Source organism: Marmota flaviventris, chromosome 7 (assembly GCF_047511675.1).
Source record: "Marmota flaviventris isolate mMarFla1 chromosome 7, mMarFla1.hap1, whole genome shotgun sequence".
NCBI classification, from domain to species: Eukaryota; Metazoa; Chordata; class Mammalia; order Rodentia; family Sciuridae; genus Marmota; species Marmota flaviventris.
The window spans coordinates 111320662-111337473 of record NC_092504.1 but is presented as its reverse complement, the minus strand read 5'-3'; the positions used below and the strand labels follow the sequence as shown (position 1 = coordinate 111337473).

General features: G+C 34.0%; 1 protein-coding gene across 7 annotated transcripts in view; it reads left to right on the top strand.

Annotated features, from left to right (window-relative positions):
• Rapgef2 (Rap guanine nucleotide exchange factor 2) overlaps positions 1-16812 on the top strand; it is a 255100-nt gene that overhangs the window by 211485 nt on the left and 26803 nt on the right. For all 7 annotated transcript variants that reach the window (XM_071614573.1, XM_071614570.1, XM_071614571.1 and 4 more), the window contains 8 exons: positions 3167-3303; positions 3944-4102; positions 11766-11918; positions 12215-12379; positions 13325-13432; positions 13530-13733; positions 13827-13935; positions 14647-14893. In XM_071614573.1, coding sequence (XP_071470674.1) covers positions 3167-3303; positions 3944-4102; positions 11766-11918; positions 12215-12379; positions 13325-13432; positions 13530-13733; positions 13827-13935; positions 14647-14893 — 1282 coding nt within the window. The remainder of the gene's footprint in view (positions 1-3166; positions 3304-3943; positions 4103-11765; positions 11919-12214; positions 12380-13324; positions 13433-13529; positions 13734-13826; positions 13936-14646; positions 14894-16812) is intronic.

Here is a 16812-nt window from a genome sequence, read left to right as displayed (position 1 = left end):
TTGTGATCCTTTTGTCTCAGTCTCCTGAATAGAAGCAGGGATTAAAGACGTGTGCCACTGCTCCCAGCTATACTCAATTATTGAATTTTTTTAATACCATTTTATTTGTTTATTTACTTATTTTTATGTGGTGCTGAGGATCAACTCCAGTCCCTTATACATGCTAGGCAAGCACTCTACTGCTGAGCTACAGTTCTAGCCCCTGAACTTTTATTTTTTGTTTTGAGGGCTTGATATATTAAGGTAGAAGAAGAATGGCTTTGATCTCTTTCAGACAATTCTTTTTCATCCTGCTTCATGTACCACCAAAACCTCTAGATATTAAAAAAAAAAAAAAACCCTTAACATTATTAAGACTTTTTAAAATACAGAATTGAATCAAGCAAATCAAGATAGGCTCATTTTCTGAATTGACTTCAGTTTCTGGTGTCTATACTTTGATTTGTTTTTTCTTTGTGTTACAATGACTACTAACAAATTTTTTTAAAAGATTAATAGTTTTCATAAACAAGAACATCCCTATCCTAACAAATAGGATATGTTATAGTAGTATATCATTCTAATAGATTAGAATATCATTCTAATCATTTTTTCTAAAAATATTGGAAAAGCAGCCCTGCCCCCTCCCCCATGGCTTCTCTGTTTTATTTGTTCTAGGGACTATCTTAGTACTCATCCCAAGTTCTCGGTTCTTGGCTACTTCATCCTAGTTTGTATAGTACTCATGGCATTATCCGAGTTTAGTCTGAGCTAAATGCTTAAATGGCCAAATGCTTTAAATTTATTATATTTTTAAATATCAGTGATAGAAAAATTATTTTTTAAAAATTGCTCCAATTCTCCACTATAGTTGTATAGACGAGTTTTCACAAAACCAGTGTTTGGATATTTTTGAATCCTTGAGAGCCTTAAAAACTATTCAGGTAAGCATTTATGTCATCTTGGTTTTTCTACTGAGTTTGAAGAACTATATACATCTACTATTATTAGATCTTTCCCATCTTTTTTATTCCTATCTTGTTATATTGTTTTAATGCCAATCACTGGTCATATGTCACAGATTGATTGCATGACCCACTAATAAAATAAGAACCTGTCAGAAACAAGAAACATGTTTATGCAAGGTACTTTAAAATCATTGTAGCAGACATTAGTGGAGATATTTCATGTGATCTGCCCACTTTTTCTTTTCTAGTCATATATGTGGTAATTATTTGACTTCTGGTATTCTGAACATATCTTAAATTCAATTTCTTACATATAACTAACTTCTGGTCTCACATTTTCCTTAAACCCATTAACCTTTGCTTGCCCAAGGAAATTTAACAACTGCTAGGAGAGGAGAAAGGTGTGATCTACAGGTTATAAATGTGATAGCTTATGGTGAGGGATGAGGGATGACTGCTACAGAAATTAGGCTGGAAACACCAGAACTGTGATGTGCTGATCAGAGGACCATGACTTTTTCATTTGCTTCTGTGTTCCAAATGAAAAGGTCAGTACAGTTGTAGAATAGTGATTCCAACCTTTCATATGGATAGATATAGGTCATCTCTTATAGTAGTATTCAGAATCTCTCTTCTGCTGTTCCTTGGAATAAATATATTTTATGGCATAACTCAGACACACCTACTTATTTTCAGAAATAAAACCCTTCACTAAACAGAATTTATTCTTTTTATGAGTGATGTGCTTTAATATTTTATCATCATCTTCTTTTTTTAATACTGGTTGCAACAGTAAATTCATTTTCTGACACAAAAATCTAGGTCAGGTTGAAGAACACTGTCCTACTGGACAGAATGCCTGGGTGCCACTTATTATTATTCTCCTGATTATCAGAGCCTTGTGTAATGCACCATATAGGAGGAGGGATGATGTAGAGTCTAGTCAGAATGTGACATTACCCAGCTGGGCAAGAGGAAACCACTCAGTCTGTCCTTCTGGAAATGTAATATTTTCACAGATTATATTTTTCTGTTTTACTTTTTCCCTAGCAGTTAGCAAAATACATCCAATAACATAAAATTTGTTGCTCAAACTTAACAGAAGGAGTGTACAAAGTACAGTTAAATTGTGTTGGCGATAAGAAAAATGTAAAATTTTTATTTAGCTGAGAGGTCAAATGATACCATGACTATAATTATGACAACAATAGCAGTTATTTTTATTGAATATTTACTCTGTGACAAGTACTTTATCAATGCATTTGATTCTTACAGCTATTCATGAAGGTAGATATATTACAAATGTGAAAACTGTGTCTTAGGGAAATTTACCAACTTACCCAAAGTTAAGAGAACTAGGAAGAATTCAAATGTCATGACGTTTGTGCTCTTCACTACTATCCACAGAGTCCAGAGTCCTGAATCATGTTACTGCCACCTTCTAATTATATGTGTCTGAGCCTCAGTTTCTTCCCTATGAAATGAAAAAGAATACATGTACTTCACAGGGCCATGATGAAGAATGAGGAGAAAATCTAGTAGATAATTAGAAGAGCTACTTACTAATAGGAGAAGCATAACAAAGAATAGAGATCATAGGATTCGAGGGACTTTGAAATCATCTGCCTATACCAAAGTATAAGCTATTTCTCCACAGCATTGCCAGAGGAAGAATGATCAAACTTTTTCTTTTTTGCCCATCTGTGGCATAACAAATGGTATATCAGTTCTTGTTTCATTATATGTTGTAAATATTTAATTGATTATTTTTTATAGATTTGTCTGATCCACAGAAACTCTCCCTTGAAATATTTTTGAATTAAAGGTAGTTATTTTTGCTATTTTAAGCATCCACCTGACCAAAAAGGCATTAGAATGGAGTTGCACCTTACTAGAGAATTCTCAGAGCTTCATTTTATTTTGGCTGTAATAAGCCTTACTCAAGAAGATGACAGCTGGGTTTCAGTTGGAATTTCACATTTCAACTTTAGTTATTTCTTCAGTGCCTTTAGAGTTTGGGTTACAGCGCCATGTTCATGGTGACAGAAATCTTTATGTACCTACAGAAAATACAGTTTTTACTCAAGATACTTAAAATGAGTCTTTCAGTAGGCAAAATTGTGTGGCATTTACAAAGAAAGAAACCTAGAGCATTCTTTTTGAAGACTCACTTTTAATAAAGGGTGCTGTTTTGACCAGGAGTGTCTTTTGCTTTTCAGAACAACTCTTGGAGTTTATGCACCAGCTGCCTGCGTTTGCCAATATGACGATGTCAGTGAGACGAGAGCTCTGTGCTGTGATGGTGTTTGCAGTGGTGGAAAGAGCAGGGACCATTGTGTTAAATGATGGTGAAGAGGTCAGTAAATATTCCTCCCTTTTTAAAAGCTTGTTTGAGGATCTCTCAATTTAGCACTTAGACAAAACCCAGTTTTTATATTTTCCTTCTTAGAAACCAGCAGTAATAATTTTGAATAAAGAATTATGATGTACATATTTTGTCACAGCATTCTGAATCCATTATTTTATTTTCCATTATATATAGTATTTCATACAATATTGATAGTTTTTTTTTTTTATGGTGTTGCAGATTGAATCCAAGGCTTCACACATTAGGCAAATGCTCTACCATTGAGCTATAGCCCCATTAATGTTTCAGTTTTGCAACTTATGATAAATGTAATGCTTTTTATCAGGATAATATGATGTTAGGGCTATGGTGATCATTATATATCATTTACATGTGCTTTGGGGTACAGAGGAAACTCTTTTCCTATGTCACTTTTGAGAAGAATATCCAAGCATGTAGATATGTGGTTGTGTATAAATGCTTATTCTGTAAACTTCCTAAAGAGCTAATATCACTTAAGTTATTTGTTCCATCTTTAAGATGGAATGATCTACCAAGCATTTTTAGGTACCATTCTAAAACTTTCAGCTGTGGCATTGCAATTTTACTTCCTGCTTTTTCTCTGTTTTTATGTTTGTTTGTTTATTAGCTGGACTCCTGGTCAGTGATTCTCAATGGTTCTGTGGAAGTGACTTATCCAGATGGAAAAGCAGAAATATTATGTATGGGAAATAGTTTTGGTGTCTCTCCTACCATGGACAAGGAATATATGAAAGGAGTGATGAGAACAAAGGTGGATGACTGCCAGGTATAAAATATATTTTTTATTCTTTTTTTAATTTGTTCTTTATAGATATACATGACATTAGGGTATATTTTGACATACATACATGGAGTATAACTTATTCTAATTAGGATCCCATTCTTGTGATTGTACATGATGTGGCGTTACATTGGCTGTGTATTCATATATGAACACAAAAGTTACGTTCTATTCATTCTAGTGTCTTTCTTATTCCCATTCCCCCTCCCTTCCCTTCATTCCCTTTGTCTAATCCAGTGAACTTTTATCTCCCCCCCCCACACACACACACACTGTGTTTTAGTATCTGCATATCAGAGAGAAAATTTGACCAGCTTATTTCACTTAGTATGATAGTCTCCAGATTTCATCCATTTACTGGCAAAAGTCATAAAGTCATTGTATGTTATTCTTAATGGAGAACACTTTTATGCAGTTTGGTATTTTTCTGCCTATATTAATATGTCATCTTTAAATAAGATTTTAATGTAAAACTATTACTTTTCGCCTTATGCTTCAATAAATTATGAATCTCTCTCGAACTTACTTGAAATGCACAGAACTATGTTCTGTTTTTTTAAAGGGTATTCTCTAAATATGGCATTTTAAATTTTCCATCAGAAGTTATTAATAATCTATTCGTTGATTTGACAATAAAATGCATATTATGAAAAACTCAAAAGTTGATAATTAAAGGTAACACAGTATAGCTATACAATGTTATTTTAAAATTCATACAACAAAGTAATTGATTTCAGAAGAGACATGGAAGTTAATCACAGTATGAATCAGTGGAAAGACTTGCTAGTAAAATATAATTGCTAATACAAAGAAAATACTGGGTAGCAGAAGAGAAATGGCATTTGTATTGATAATATATTAATATTCTTTCTTTAAAAACATTTAATAATAGGCTAGAGAAAATATGTGAACAAATGTGAAATTTAATTAGATTAATTTAAATGGGAACGTCTATGTTAGTGAGGAAAAAATTTAAGATGCTTTAACTCTTAAGTGTTTATAATTTATGTAATGTCTTCTAAAAATTACTCTTTGAAAGATAAACATTTTAATATAAATAAGACAAAAAAGATTTTATATGACTTAAGACTAATGTTAAGGGCTCGTTATATTTATTAGTCAGCATTTTGCATGACATCTGAATGTAGTTTATTCTGAAAGGACATAATTGAATTTATTTGCTACATGCCCACACCCCCATTTTAAAAAAATTTTGAGACAGAGTCTTGCTAAGTTGCCCAGGCTGATCTTGAACTTAGACTCTTCCTGCCTTCGCCTCCTAAGTTGGAATTACAGGCAATTGCCACCATGCCTGAGTCATAATTGAATTTTTATAGTGTCAGATCAATGTACAGTAGTGTCATTTATTTAATTTTAAGCATTTTGCTTAACTAAAATTTAAAAAAAATGACTATAAATTAAATAAGCCTTCCTACAGAATCAAAATAATTTTGCCAGATAATTACTTGAGTAAGCATCATAGAGGGGAAAAAAAGAGACTATGAATTCAAAGTTTTAAATACATAAAATATGGAAATCATTCTAAATATAGTCACTTCTCAATTATTTAGTATAATAGAGGAAAACATATGGGTAAATTCCAAATTCTTTATTTGACATGAGAATGTACGTTTAGGAAGGATTATATGTGATATTTCAGTTCTGGAATTGTATTCCAAAAAAATAATGAAGACAAAGGAGTAAAGACAATCTAGAAAAGTATTAAAGATTTCTCCATCTTGTTATATTTTATTAGTTTCTCCCTGAATCCTGTCTTTTCTGTTTGGGATTTCAATAACAGTTGAGTTGGAGTCTGTTCCTTAGAGGCCAAATAGAATTTATTTCATTTGTGAGAGGTCAGCAGGTACATCAGTACACCTAGTTGGCTAATCTACTTTCATTAGAAATGTAACCGTGGAACCTAAATGATTTTAAGAGGCATATAAATGTTTTAGAGTAATTAATAAAAATGTTATGTGACTGAATATTACAGAGTATGTACATGTCAGGTACCATTAAGTGTTTATCTTGAAGTTCTGGGAAAGGAAAAGGAGATAGATGTTATGTTAGAGAAGCGAACAAAAAATTAGTAGGAAATCTAGAGTGATTGCAAAGTAGACCACAACTCAAAACAAAACTCTGATTAAGATATATAGACTCCTGTAACTCCTAATGTGCAGTTCTCAAAAATATGTAGGAGGTCAAAGGTGAAGTTCCTGCTAGAGAAAACTCTGTCTTCTGCTGTGCTCTACTCCATGCCAGTGTAAAAGGAACATGTTAAATCAGAGGATTCACAAATCACTCCTGGACATTCACCAACCCACCTGTTCAGCCTGGCATTTTATTCCTTAAGAATACAACAGGGAGTCTGGGGCTATAGCTCAGAGCACTTGCCTAGCTCTGAGGCATTGGGCTTGATTCTGTACCACATAAAAATAAACAAATAAAATAAAGGCATTCTGTCCATCTTCAACTACAAAAAAAAAAAAATTAAAAAAAGAATGTAATGGGTGAATTAATTTAGACATTTTAAGTGCTTATTTGAGTTAGGATTTTGAGTTATTTCTGTTTAAATGTCCTGTATCTGTCAAGAAAAAGAAAAAAAAATGATAATTTTAGCTCTTTCTCTTGGAAACAGTAAGAACTAGTAAGAACTATAAAATGACCTCCATGGTGTCTGTCATTTTACTGACCACATTATAGGAAATCAACAGTTATTGACTGTAATGAACGAAAGTGGTGATATGTTTTTCAAGAAAAAGAACTTTGCTTAGGATTGGCCCTAACTAACATTCCAGTGGGGTCCAAAATAAATATCCCAAAATGCAACACCTGGTTGAGTTCATGTTAAGCAAAAGAAAGACAGTAATGAGTGGATTAAATTTAATGTTTATTAGGATCCCTTGATGTGTTCAAACTTGTGTTTTGTTTTGGATGATTCCTTTGAGTTCTCCTCTTCTAGTTGTTTCTCTCTGGTGTCTAGTCCTTTTCCTTGGTTTGGTGTGAAGAACAAAGTTTAGAGCTTTAGACATCCTGTGGTACCTGGTAATTGGTATTGGCTTTCAGCCTTGACCTGTGCGGTGGTTAATTCAGGAAACTGGATGAGGGGCAATGGGGGATTAGAAAAGACAAACAGAGGGCTGGGGCTGTAGCTTAGTGGTAGAAAGAGGTCTTGCCTGGCATGTATGAGGCACTGGGATCAAGGTTCAATCCTCAGCACCACATAAATATAAACAAATAAAATAAAGGTATAAAAAAATACAATAACATTATTTAAAAAAAGAAAATAAAAGACAAACACACACAAAGAGGGAAAAGGCTAGGGCCTGGTGGGCATTATGCTTTGGTAGAAATGCAGTGACCAAGAACCAGCTCAGTATGTTTATTATATAGGTTTTATCATCAAAAGGATTTCTTGAGTGAAAGTTGCTTCAAAGCACGCAGAACCAAGATTGAAGACTAATGGCCCAGTTATAATTATCAACTTCTACCCCTAATTCTCTACCTTTAGGCAGTTGGTGCCTTTGGCAGTTGGTGTCTGAACTTTAAGAACCGATGATTCTATGACCAGTACTGAACCTTTGATGTAGGGTGACATCCTATCAACTGGGTAGTCTCTCTTGGCGTTTCGCATAGAGTTCGAAGAAGAAGCATCGCTTTAGTCACTGCTCCCAACAGCTTTTATTCCCATACATACCTCCTCCTTTTCTTTTTCCATTCTCCTTTGTCCCCTTCTTCCCCTCTTCCTTTTCTACCCCTGCACCTTATTTTTCCTCCCTTTTTGCCTTCTCTACTTCCTGCCCTTCACCCTTCAATGGGCAGCAAACACTTGGATACCTAATTTGAACCATTAGGTGTGAATTTTCCTTACAGACGACAGAGTTTGAGTTTCAATATATTTAACATCTTAAGGTAAAATGTACATTAGAATCATCACTAAAGCAATTCACAAATTTTTAACTGTCTTCATACCACTTTAAAATTTACCTGATAATTTCATGTTAGAGCTATAAATTTCTTTGATCAAAAATAATAGAGGACACAGAAACCAATCCACAAAACTACAACTTTCTTATATTTGATAAAGGGGCTAAAAACATGCAATGGAGGAAGGATAGCATCTTCAACAAATGGTGCTGGGAAAACTGGAAATCCATATGCAACAAAATGAAACTGAATCCCTTTCTCTCGCCATGCACAAAAGTGAATTCAAAATGGATCAAGGAGCTTGATATCAAATCAGAGACGCGCCGTCTGATAGAAGAAAAAGTTGGCTACAATCTACAGTCGGTGGGGTCGGGCTCCAAATTCCTCAATAGGACACCCATAGCACAAAAGTTAATAACTAGAATCAACAAATGGGACTTAATCAAACTAAAAAGTTTTTTCTCAGCAAAAGAAACAATAAGAGAGGTAAATAGGGAGCCTACACCCTGGGAACAAATCTTTACTCCTCACACTTCAGATAGAGCCCTAATATCCAGAGTATACAAAGAACTCAAAAAATTAGACAATAAGAGAACAAACAACCCAATCAACAAATGGGCCAAGGACCTGAACAGACACTTCTCAGAGGAGGACATACAGTCAATCAACAAGTACATGAAAAAATGCTCAACATCTCTAGCTGTCAGAGAAATGCAAATCAAAACCACCCTAAGATACCATCTCACTCCAGTAAGATTGGCAGCCATTATGAAGTCAAACAACAACAAGTGCTGGCGAGGATGTGGGGAAAAGGGTACACTTGTACATTGCTGGTGGGACTGCAGATCGGTGCAGCCAATTTGGAAAGCAGTATGGAGATTTCTTGGAAAGTTGGGAATGGAGCCACCATTTGACCCAGCTATTCCCCTTCTTGGTCTATTCCCTAAAGACCTAAAAAGGGCATGCTACAGGGACACTGCTACATCAATGTTCATAGCAGCACAGTTCACAATAGCAAGACTGTGGAACCAACCTAGATGCCCTTCAATAGACAAATGGATAAAAAAAATGTGGCATTTATACACAATGGAGTATTACTCTGCATTAAAAAATGACAAAATCATAGAATTTGCAGGGAAATGGATGGCATTAGAGCAGATTATGCTAAGTGAAGCTAGCCAATCCCTAAAAAACAAATGCCAAATGTCTTCTTTGATATAAGGAGAGTAACTAAGAACAGAGTAGGGTCGAAGAGCAGGAGAAGAAGATTAACATTTAACAGGGATGAGAGGTGGGAGGGAAAGGGAGAGAGAAGGGAAATTGCATGGTAATGGAAGGAGACCCTCAGGGTTATACAGTGGAGGAGGTAGAGAGAGAGGAGGGGAGGGGAGGGGAGAGGTGGGGAGGGGGGAGGGTGGAGGATGGGAAAGGCAGCGGAGCACAACAGACACTAGTATGGCAATTTGTAAATCAATGGATGTGTAACTGATGTGATTCTGCAATCTGGGTATGGGGTGAAGGTGGGAGTTCATAACCCACTTGAATCAAAGTGTGGAATATGATATGTCAAGAAATTTGTAATGTTTTGAACAACCCACAATAAAAAAATTTAAAAAAAAAAATAAGTTGCTAATAAAAAGGGTAAATGTTTTCAATTAAGATTCATTTTTTAGATACTAGTTCTGTATGACCATATTAGAAATTCAGTTTTAAGGGTTTTTTTTTCCCCCTTTTTTTGGCTGGTATTTCAGATTGTTACATATGAAATGCCAAAATGTCTATCTAGACACTAAGAATTTCAAACCAAATTCATTCTAATTTCCTTAAATCTTTAGTCAAGAAGATTAATTTTAGTACATTCCTCTTCAAAAAGGGTTTTCTTTCATACATCTATCTACTTATTCATTTTAACTCAGGGATACATTTCTTTTTTAGAAGATAATGAGAAAATGATGATTTCATTATGTTCTGTAAAACTGAATGTAAGAACGAACCCCTTAAATTTTTTGGAGATAAAACCTTTCCAAATTTCCCATTTAGAAATTGCTTCCCAAATTTGGGGAGCAATTTTGCTGCTGTGTAAAAAGAAATAGATATTTTTTTAGATAAGTTACCAAGGGCTTGTAGATAAGTTACCAAGGGCTTATAGATAAGTTACCAAAGGCTGTGTATTTTAAAACGTGTACACTAATGGTGAGTATGATAGAAATGGAGTATTTAAAATTTTTAAATTCAACTATTTATATTTACTTGTACATAAAAATCCTGTCTTTTGAAGTTTTAACTTTTTACTCCTAAATGCTTAACAGAAAAGTTAGATGATATCAGCTGACTCAGTGGGAGGAACTTGGGATTATAGTATGCTGTTTCTCTTCTGAAGAGTTGTATTGTAGTGGAACTACTGACTGCAGAAAGTGTGGAAAAGCATAATTAATAAAATGAGAGTCCCATGTGATTTACGTTGCTCAGAAATATTAATGTTTTATGTGTTTTCCTCCCAAGATTTTGAGGTGCATGTATAATTTTTTAAAAAAATTAGCCAGCATGTAATGATGGAGCATTTCCTCCTCTATACAGTGGGGATGATAGTACTGCCTTCCTCATCATACGATTAGGAACATAAATTGAGAAACTTCCTGCAAGGCTACCATAATATGGGGATGGTGATGATGTTATCATTATGATTATTTTTAACAATTATTGTATTTGTGTGTGTGTGTGTTTGTGTGTGTGTGTGTGTAGTACTAGGGCCTCAAACATGCTAGGTGAGTGCTCTACCACTGAGCTATGTCCCCAGTCTTTTTTACATATTTTAAGATGGTCTTGCTAAGTTGCCTAGGCTAGCTTCAAACTTGTGATCCTCTTGCCTCAGCCTCCCTTATAGCTGTCATTATAGGCATGCACCACGATGCCTGTCTGGTATTACATCTTTTAAAAGTTTTCATGCAATATCATCAACAGTAAGCCAGAGCTCTAAATGTCTTTGAAAATATGGTTTTGGATGATTGTGTCATATTCTATCTTATATACTATAATCGAACCTTTATTTTTTTAATATTTTTCATGTTAAAAGAGAAAAAGAAATGTTACATTTTTCCATCCCCAGATGATTTTTGCAAATCAGAATAAATCATTCATACTTTAAAGAACACAGTGATTTTTGTTTGCTGAAGTATCCGCTCTTGTCTCCTCACTGGCCTCCAGTTATGTAATACACAATTTCTATAATTTATTCTTAACTTTATTTAAAACTACTAAGAACTTTAATTGCTTTAAGCCACAAGCTCTGAAATTGTAGTTTACTTTTTAAGAGCAAGGATTACCCTGTATAGAAGTTATAAGGAATAATGATTTGAACTATAAAAAATATATGCTTTGTTGTCAGTCATCCTAGATTCCCCTCTTCTCCCTTAATGTTTTTTACTGTGAAAGCGGCATGTTAAAAAGAACTCTTTTAGTTTCATCTTCAGATTTTTTAAATTGTTAGGATTTTTATGTAAAATATATATAAATATTCTAAAATTGAAACTTTTCTTGACCAAGGAAGAAATACATTAAAAGTAGAGAAGTCTGATTAAAGTTCATTACTGCATTAATTTAGAAAGTATAAGAAAGACAGGGAAAAATGTCAGTATTAAATAATTAAAGCACTGAATTATTCGTACAGCTAGGACTTTTGCAAGCACTTTATCATTAACATGTGACTTATGTTTTATTCCAGTTTGTCTGCATAGCCCAGCAAGATTACTGCCGTATCCTCAACCAAGTAGAAAAGAATATGCAAAAAGTTGAAGAGGAAGGAGAGATCGTTATGGTCAAAGAACACCGAGAACTTGATCGAACTGGAACAAGAAAGGGCCACATTGTCATCAAGGTAAGACTGAGAACTGCCCTCTTTATAATAGAAAGGAAGTTTGGAGTAGTCGAAGATATGGCAACTTAAGATTTGTGGGGTTTTTGTCCTTTTTTAAAATTGTTCCATTTTTAAGCATCATACCTCTTAATGATGGTCATCACTTATAATAAAAAGTCTTTACATGTTCTGATTAATAGCAGTTTCTTAATTATCCCTATTACTACCTGCTTGGTTTTATGTTGAAGAGTTGAAATCAAGGTATCATATAAACGTTATTTATTCAGGATAATGATTATACCTTTTATTTGTTACAGGGCACCTCAGAAAGGTTAACAATGCACTTGGTGGAAGAGCATTCAGTAGTAGATCCAACCTTCATAGAAGACTTCCTGTTGACCTACCGGACTTTTCTTTCTAGTCCAATGGAAGTGGGCAAAAAGTTATTGGAGTGGTTTAATGACCCGAGCCTCAGGGATAAGGTTGGAAATACAGTTTACTTCAGCTCTTAACTATGTAGTACTTTTAAAATATAAGCTTAAAGATACATTTGTCCCACCAGTTAATGTTCAAGTTAATGGAATATGAGAATATAATTTTAAGGAAACAAAAAGATAAGGTGATCCAAATATTAGTTCTTGTTATATATTTTAAAGTTTAGCCCTAGATAATGTTTGTTGTTTTTTTTTTTTTTTTTCTTCTTCTTTAAATGCAAAGGCCCCAAAGTTGGTCACCAAGTGTTTATATGTTGGGAATATGTTAAAATATAACCAAACATTGGGATACCATGAGAATCTACATTTTCTAATCTGGTAGATATTGTAAAAGAAAATTATAATTTTTAAATTAGCACCAGAGCAGCTTAACATTACAGCCATCAATGACTGAAGTCTCCACTAATATAATTCTAAGCAGAACCTCTTCTGCAGCTCTGGAGAAATTTCTCAAGGCCAGATTGAATGATAAACTACATATAGTAGTCTTACCTCCTTTCTTTTACAACTCTGATTCCTTACAGATATTTCTAGGCTTAACACTATATTTGCCTTATCTAGTCTGTGTTTTTACTTTTATTTTTTAGTTTCTGTCTTTTGTATTAACCTGTTTTGGTTTTATTGTATCTATGCTTTTATTTTGACTTATTTAAAAAATGTTTTGAAAGTAAGGTTAGATGTTAATTGAATACCTTCACAAATCCACTGTGTCTCCTGGCAAAGCAACATATAGTCTGTATTTAAGGTACACATATATTTTTTCAGAATATCATTTTTATCTGAATAAAATTCTTGTTGAAAGTTTTATTGTTATTAGTTTATTTTTTTGTTCAGTATCTTTAGGTGAATTGAAAATTAGATATCTTGTTTGAAATTAATCACTAATCTTTAGCACTAAAAACAAGGAAACTTAGTGAAACATTGTTTTTTTAGGTTACACGGGTAGTATTATTGTGGGTGAATAATCACTTCAATGACTTTGAAGGAGATCCTGCAATGACTCGGTTTCTAGAAGAATTTGAAAATAATCTGGAAAGAGAGGTAATAGTTGTGATTGTTATTATTTTTTTAAGATTAGCTTTCAGTTCATTTTTCCCTCCTGTCTTGAATTAACACCACTCTTTCTAAACCCTTATAGAAAATGGGCGGACATCTAAGGCTGTTAAATATTGCATGTGCAGCTAAGGCAAAAAGAAGATTGATGACATTAACAAAACCATCCCGGGAAGCTCCTCTGCCTTTTATCTTACTGGGAGGCTCCGAGAAGGGATTTGGAATCTTTGTTGACAGTGTTGATTCAGGTAGCAAGGCAACTGAAGCAGGATTGAAACGTGGGGATCAGGTATGATATTTCTCAGTCCAGATATAAGGGAGATTTTGGTAATTTTCTTTCAATTTAGTCAGTAATATGCTAATTTTATAATTTCACTTTTAGATACTAGAAGTAAATGGTCAAAACTTTGAAAATATCCAGCTGTCAAAAGCCATGGAAATTCTTAGGAATAACACACATCTATCTATCACTGTGAAAACCAATTTATTTGGTAAGTATTTTTGCAGACTCATTTTTCTCCTTTTTTTAAAAAGTTTAAATCTTAAACAAGAAAGAAATAATTTATATAAGTAATATTTTGAACATAAGCATCAGAGTACTTGTAGTAAAATATATAAATATAGAATTCATTTTATAAGTATATAACTATATCTAAATCAAAATCTACTGATTTGAGGACCATAAAAATTATTTTTTTAATCTGTATTTATTTGATAAATGTAATTTCCCTTCTGTTGACAAAATTCTAAAATACCTATAGATTAAAAGGTTTACTGTTGCTGGGCACCTATATCCCTGCGATATCCCTGCGACTTGGGAGGTTGAGGCCGGAGGATCTTGAGTTCAAAGCCAGCCTCAGCAATTTGGTGAGGCCCTAAGCAACTCAGTATAACCCTTGTCTCTAAGTAAAATATAAAAAAAGACTGGGGATATGGCCCAGTGGCTAAGTGTTTCTGCATTCTATCCTGGGTACAAGGGAAAATAAAGAAGAATGTTTACTGCTATTTCTTAAATTTACTTGGATAGAGCAACATTACAAAGTAGATTCTTGGTACTAGTCACTGGAGTAGTATTTTTCTACAGGATTTTAATAGCTGAAATCTGTATTTGTCTTGTACTCCCAAGTTCTACAATTGCCTTGGCCTTGTCCAGTTTTCTTGTAATTGGCATTTTGTGGTGTTTCTCTTTCTATATATTTTAGTGTTTAAAGAACTTCTAACAAGATTGTCAGAAGAGAAAAGAAATGGTGCCCCCCACCTCCCCAAAATTGGCGATATCAAAAAGGCCAGTCGCTACTCCATTCCAGATCTTGCTGTAGATGTAGAACAGGTGATAGGACTTGAAAAAGTAAATAAAAAAAGTAAAGCCAACACTGTTGGGGGAAGAAACAAGCTAAAGAAGATACTTGACAAGACTCGGATTAGTATCTTGCCTCAGAAACCGTATAAGTAAGTGTCCACAAATTTTTTGTGCATTATTTTATTATGTGCTAAGGTAGTGATATAATTTTTGCACATTAGTCTAATGTCTCAATGTTTTAGGCTGAGCTATTTTTAGAAGTAATATGAAACAATCATGTTCATTTTAATCCTGTTTTTTCCATTTTCCTACCCCTGATTTTCATTAGAGGTGGTTTAGAATGTTCTCATTTGAACTCCCCCCGCCCCATGAACTTTTGAGAAGGGTGTGCTTTCTATCTCCCTTAGGATTTGGAGCTTTGGCCACTGAACCTTTGTTTCTGGCTGTCTCCTCCACAGCATCTACTCCTTACTAATCAAATCACTTCTTCCGGTTGCCTCTGTTCACCCCTACCATTCTATTTCCTCTTCACTTCTATTTTCAGTTGTTTAACCATTGCCAAGGCATTAATAACCGAGTACAAACCTCTTCCCAGTTAGCTCAGTAGTCAGAATATCAGGTGTATTCTTGAATTTCCTCTTGGCTCTTTACTTATGTGAGAGGTTCAAGCTAGACAAAGTTGCAGGGGTTCCCAACAATTCTTTTTAGCTTTGCTTATTTGCTTATTTCTTTCTTAATTTTGTCCTTGAACCTAGGGATATTTTATAAAACTCAATTACCATCAACCATTTTTTTAATGTTAAGTAACTCAGTATGCTATGTTAATTATTATATATTCCTCAAAGTACAATAATATAAAAGATAATGAATTGAAAAGATGTAGGTTAGTATAGTTCTATGATAACTTAATGGATCTAGAGAAGAGCAATAAATACAGATATTCAGGACTGCAGCAAGCATTTCTTTTTTAAAGAAAATTACATTTCAGATAAAATTTTCATGTATAGGGCGAGATGATCGAAAATTTATTATTGATGGTTTGTATGTCAGACTTGTATTGCCCCCATTGAACTATAATGATCGGTCATTTCTAAAGAAAACTTCTATGGTAAAGTTATAAGGATAAACAGCGAATGTGATGGTTTTATTTATAGACTTGACTAAGTTACTAAGAATGAATTAGGACAGCTGGTACAGAGAATAGGAATCAATTTTTAAAGTGGCCCCTCTCGGTAAAAAAATAAACTAAGTACAGAATTATAAGGAGCATAATAATAAAAAAAGATCTTAGAGTCATATTTGACCATGCATTAAATATGAACCCCTTAAAAAAATATATCAAACAGAAGTCAGCATGACCCTGGCAAGTATTAATAGAAATGTGACATGTTAGAACTGGGATGTAATACATCCACAGCATAGGTTCTTGGCAAGAATACAGTATGAGAATACTCTACATAATTTTGTTCTCTGTGTACTTGGAAAGACATTCAAAAGCTAGTCAAGGAAAAAGAGAAGAGACAATAATTAGATGTGTTGGCTTTAAAACACTGAACAACATCTTAAGTAAATATGTGGTTTGTTTAAATACTTTTTTATGAAAATTATTTGAAATCATGTATGCAGTGCAATTGAAATTGAAAAAAAAAGATCTAAAGGTGGGCTCAGCAAACAGTAGGATCTATTATATTCTAATAGATTTTATTTAATACTAGTTGCTACTTCAGCTTTTCTCTTCTAGAAATCATAATGTTCTTATAAGTTTTTTTTAAATTTGGTTTGGTTTCATTTTTGTGTTTTGCAGTGCTGCAGGTAGAAGGCAGGGCCTGTACGTGCTAGGCAAGTGCTTTACCACTGAGCTATACCCCTTCCCTGTGAAGATTTTTAACAACACCATTGAACTAGAAAATTACAGAAATCATCTAGTTAAAATATACAGTGTTGGGGCTGGGTGAGGTGATGCACTCCTGTAATCCCAGTGGCTCAGGAGGCTGAGGCAGGAAGATGGCGAGTTCAAAGCCAGCTTCGCAATGCAAGGCACTAAGCAACTCAGTGAGACCTGTCTCTA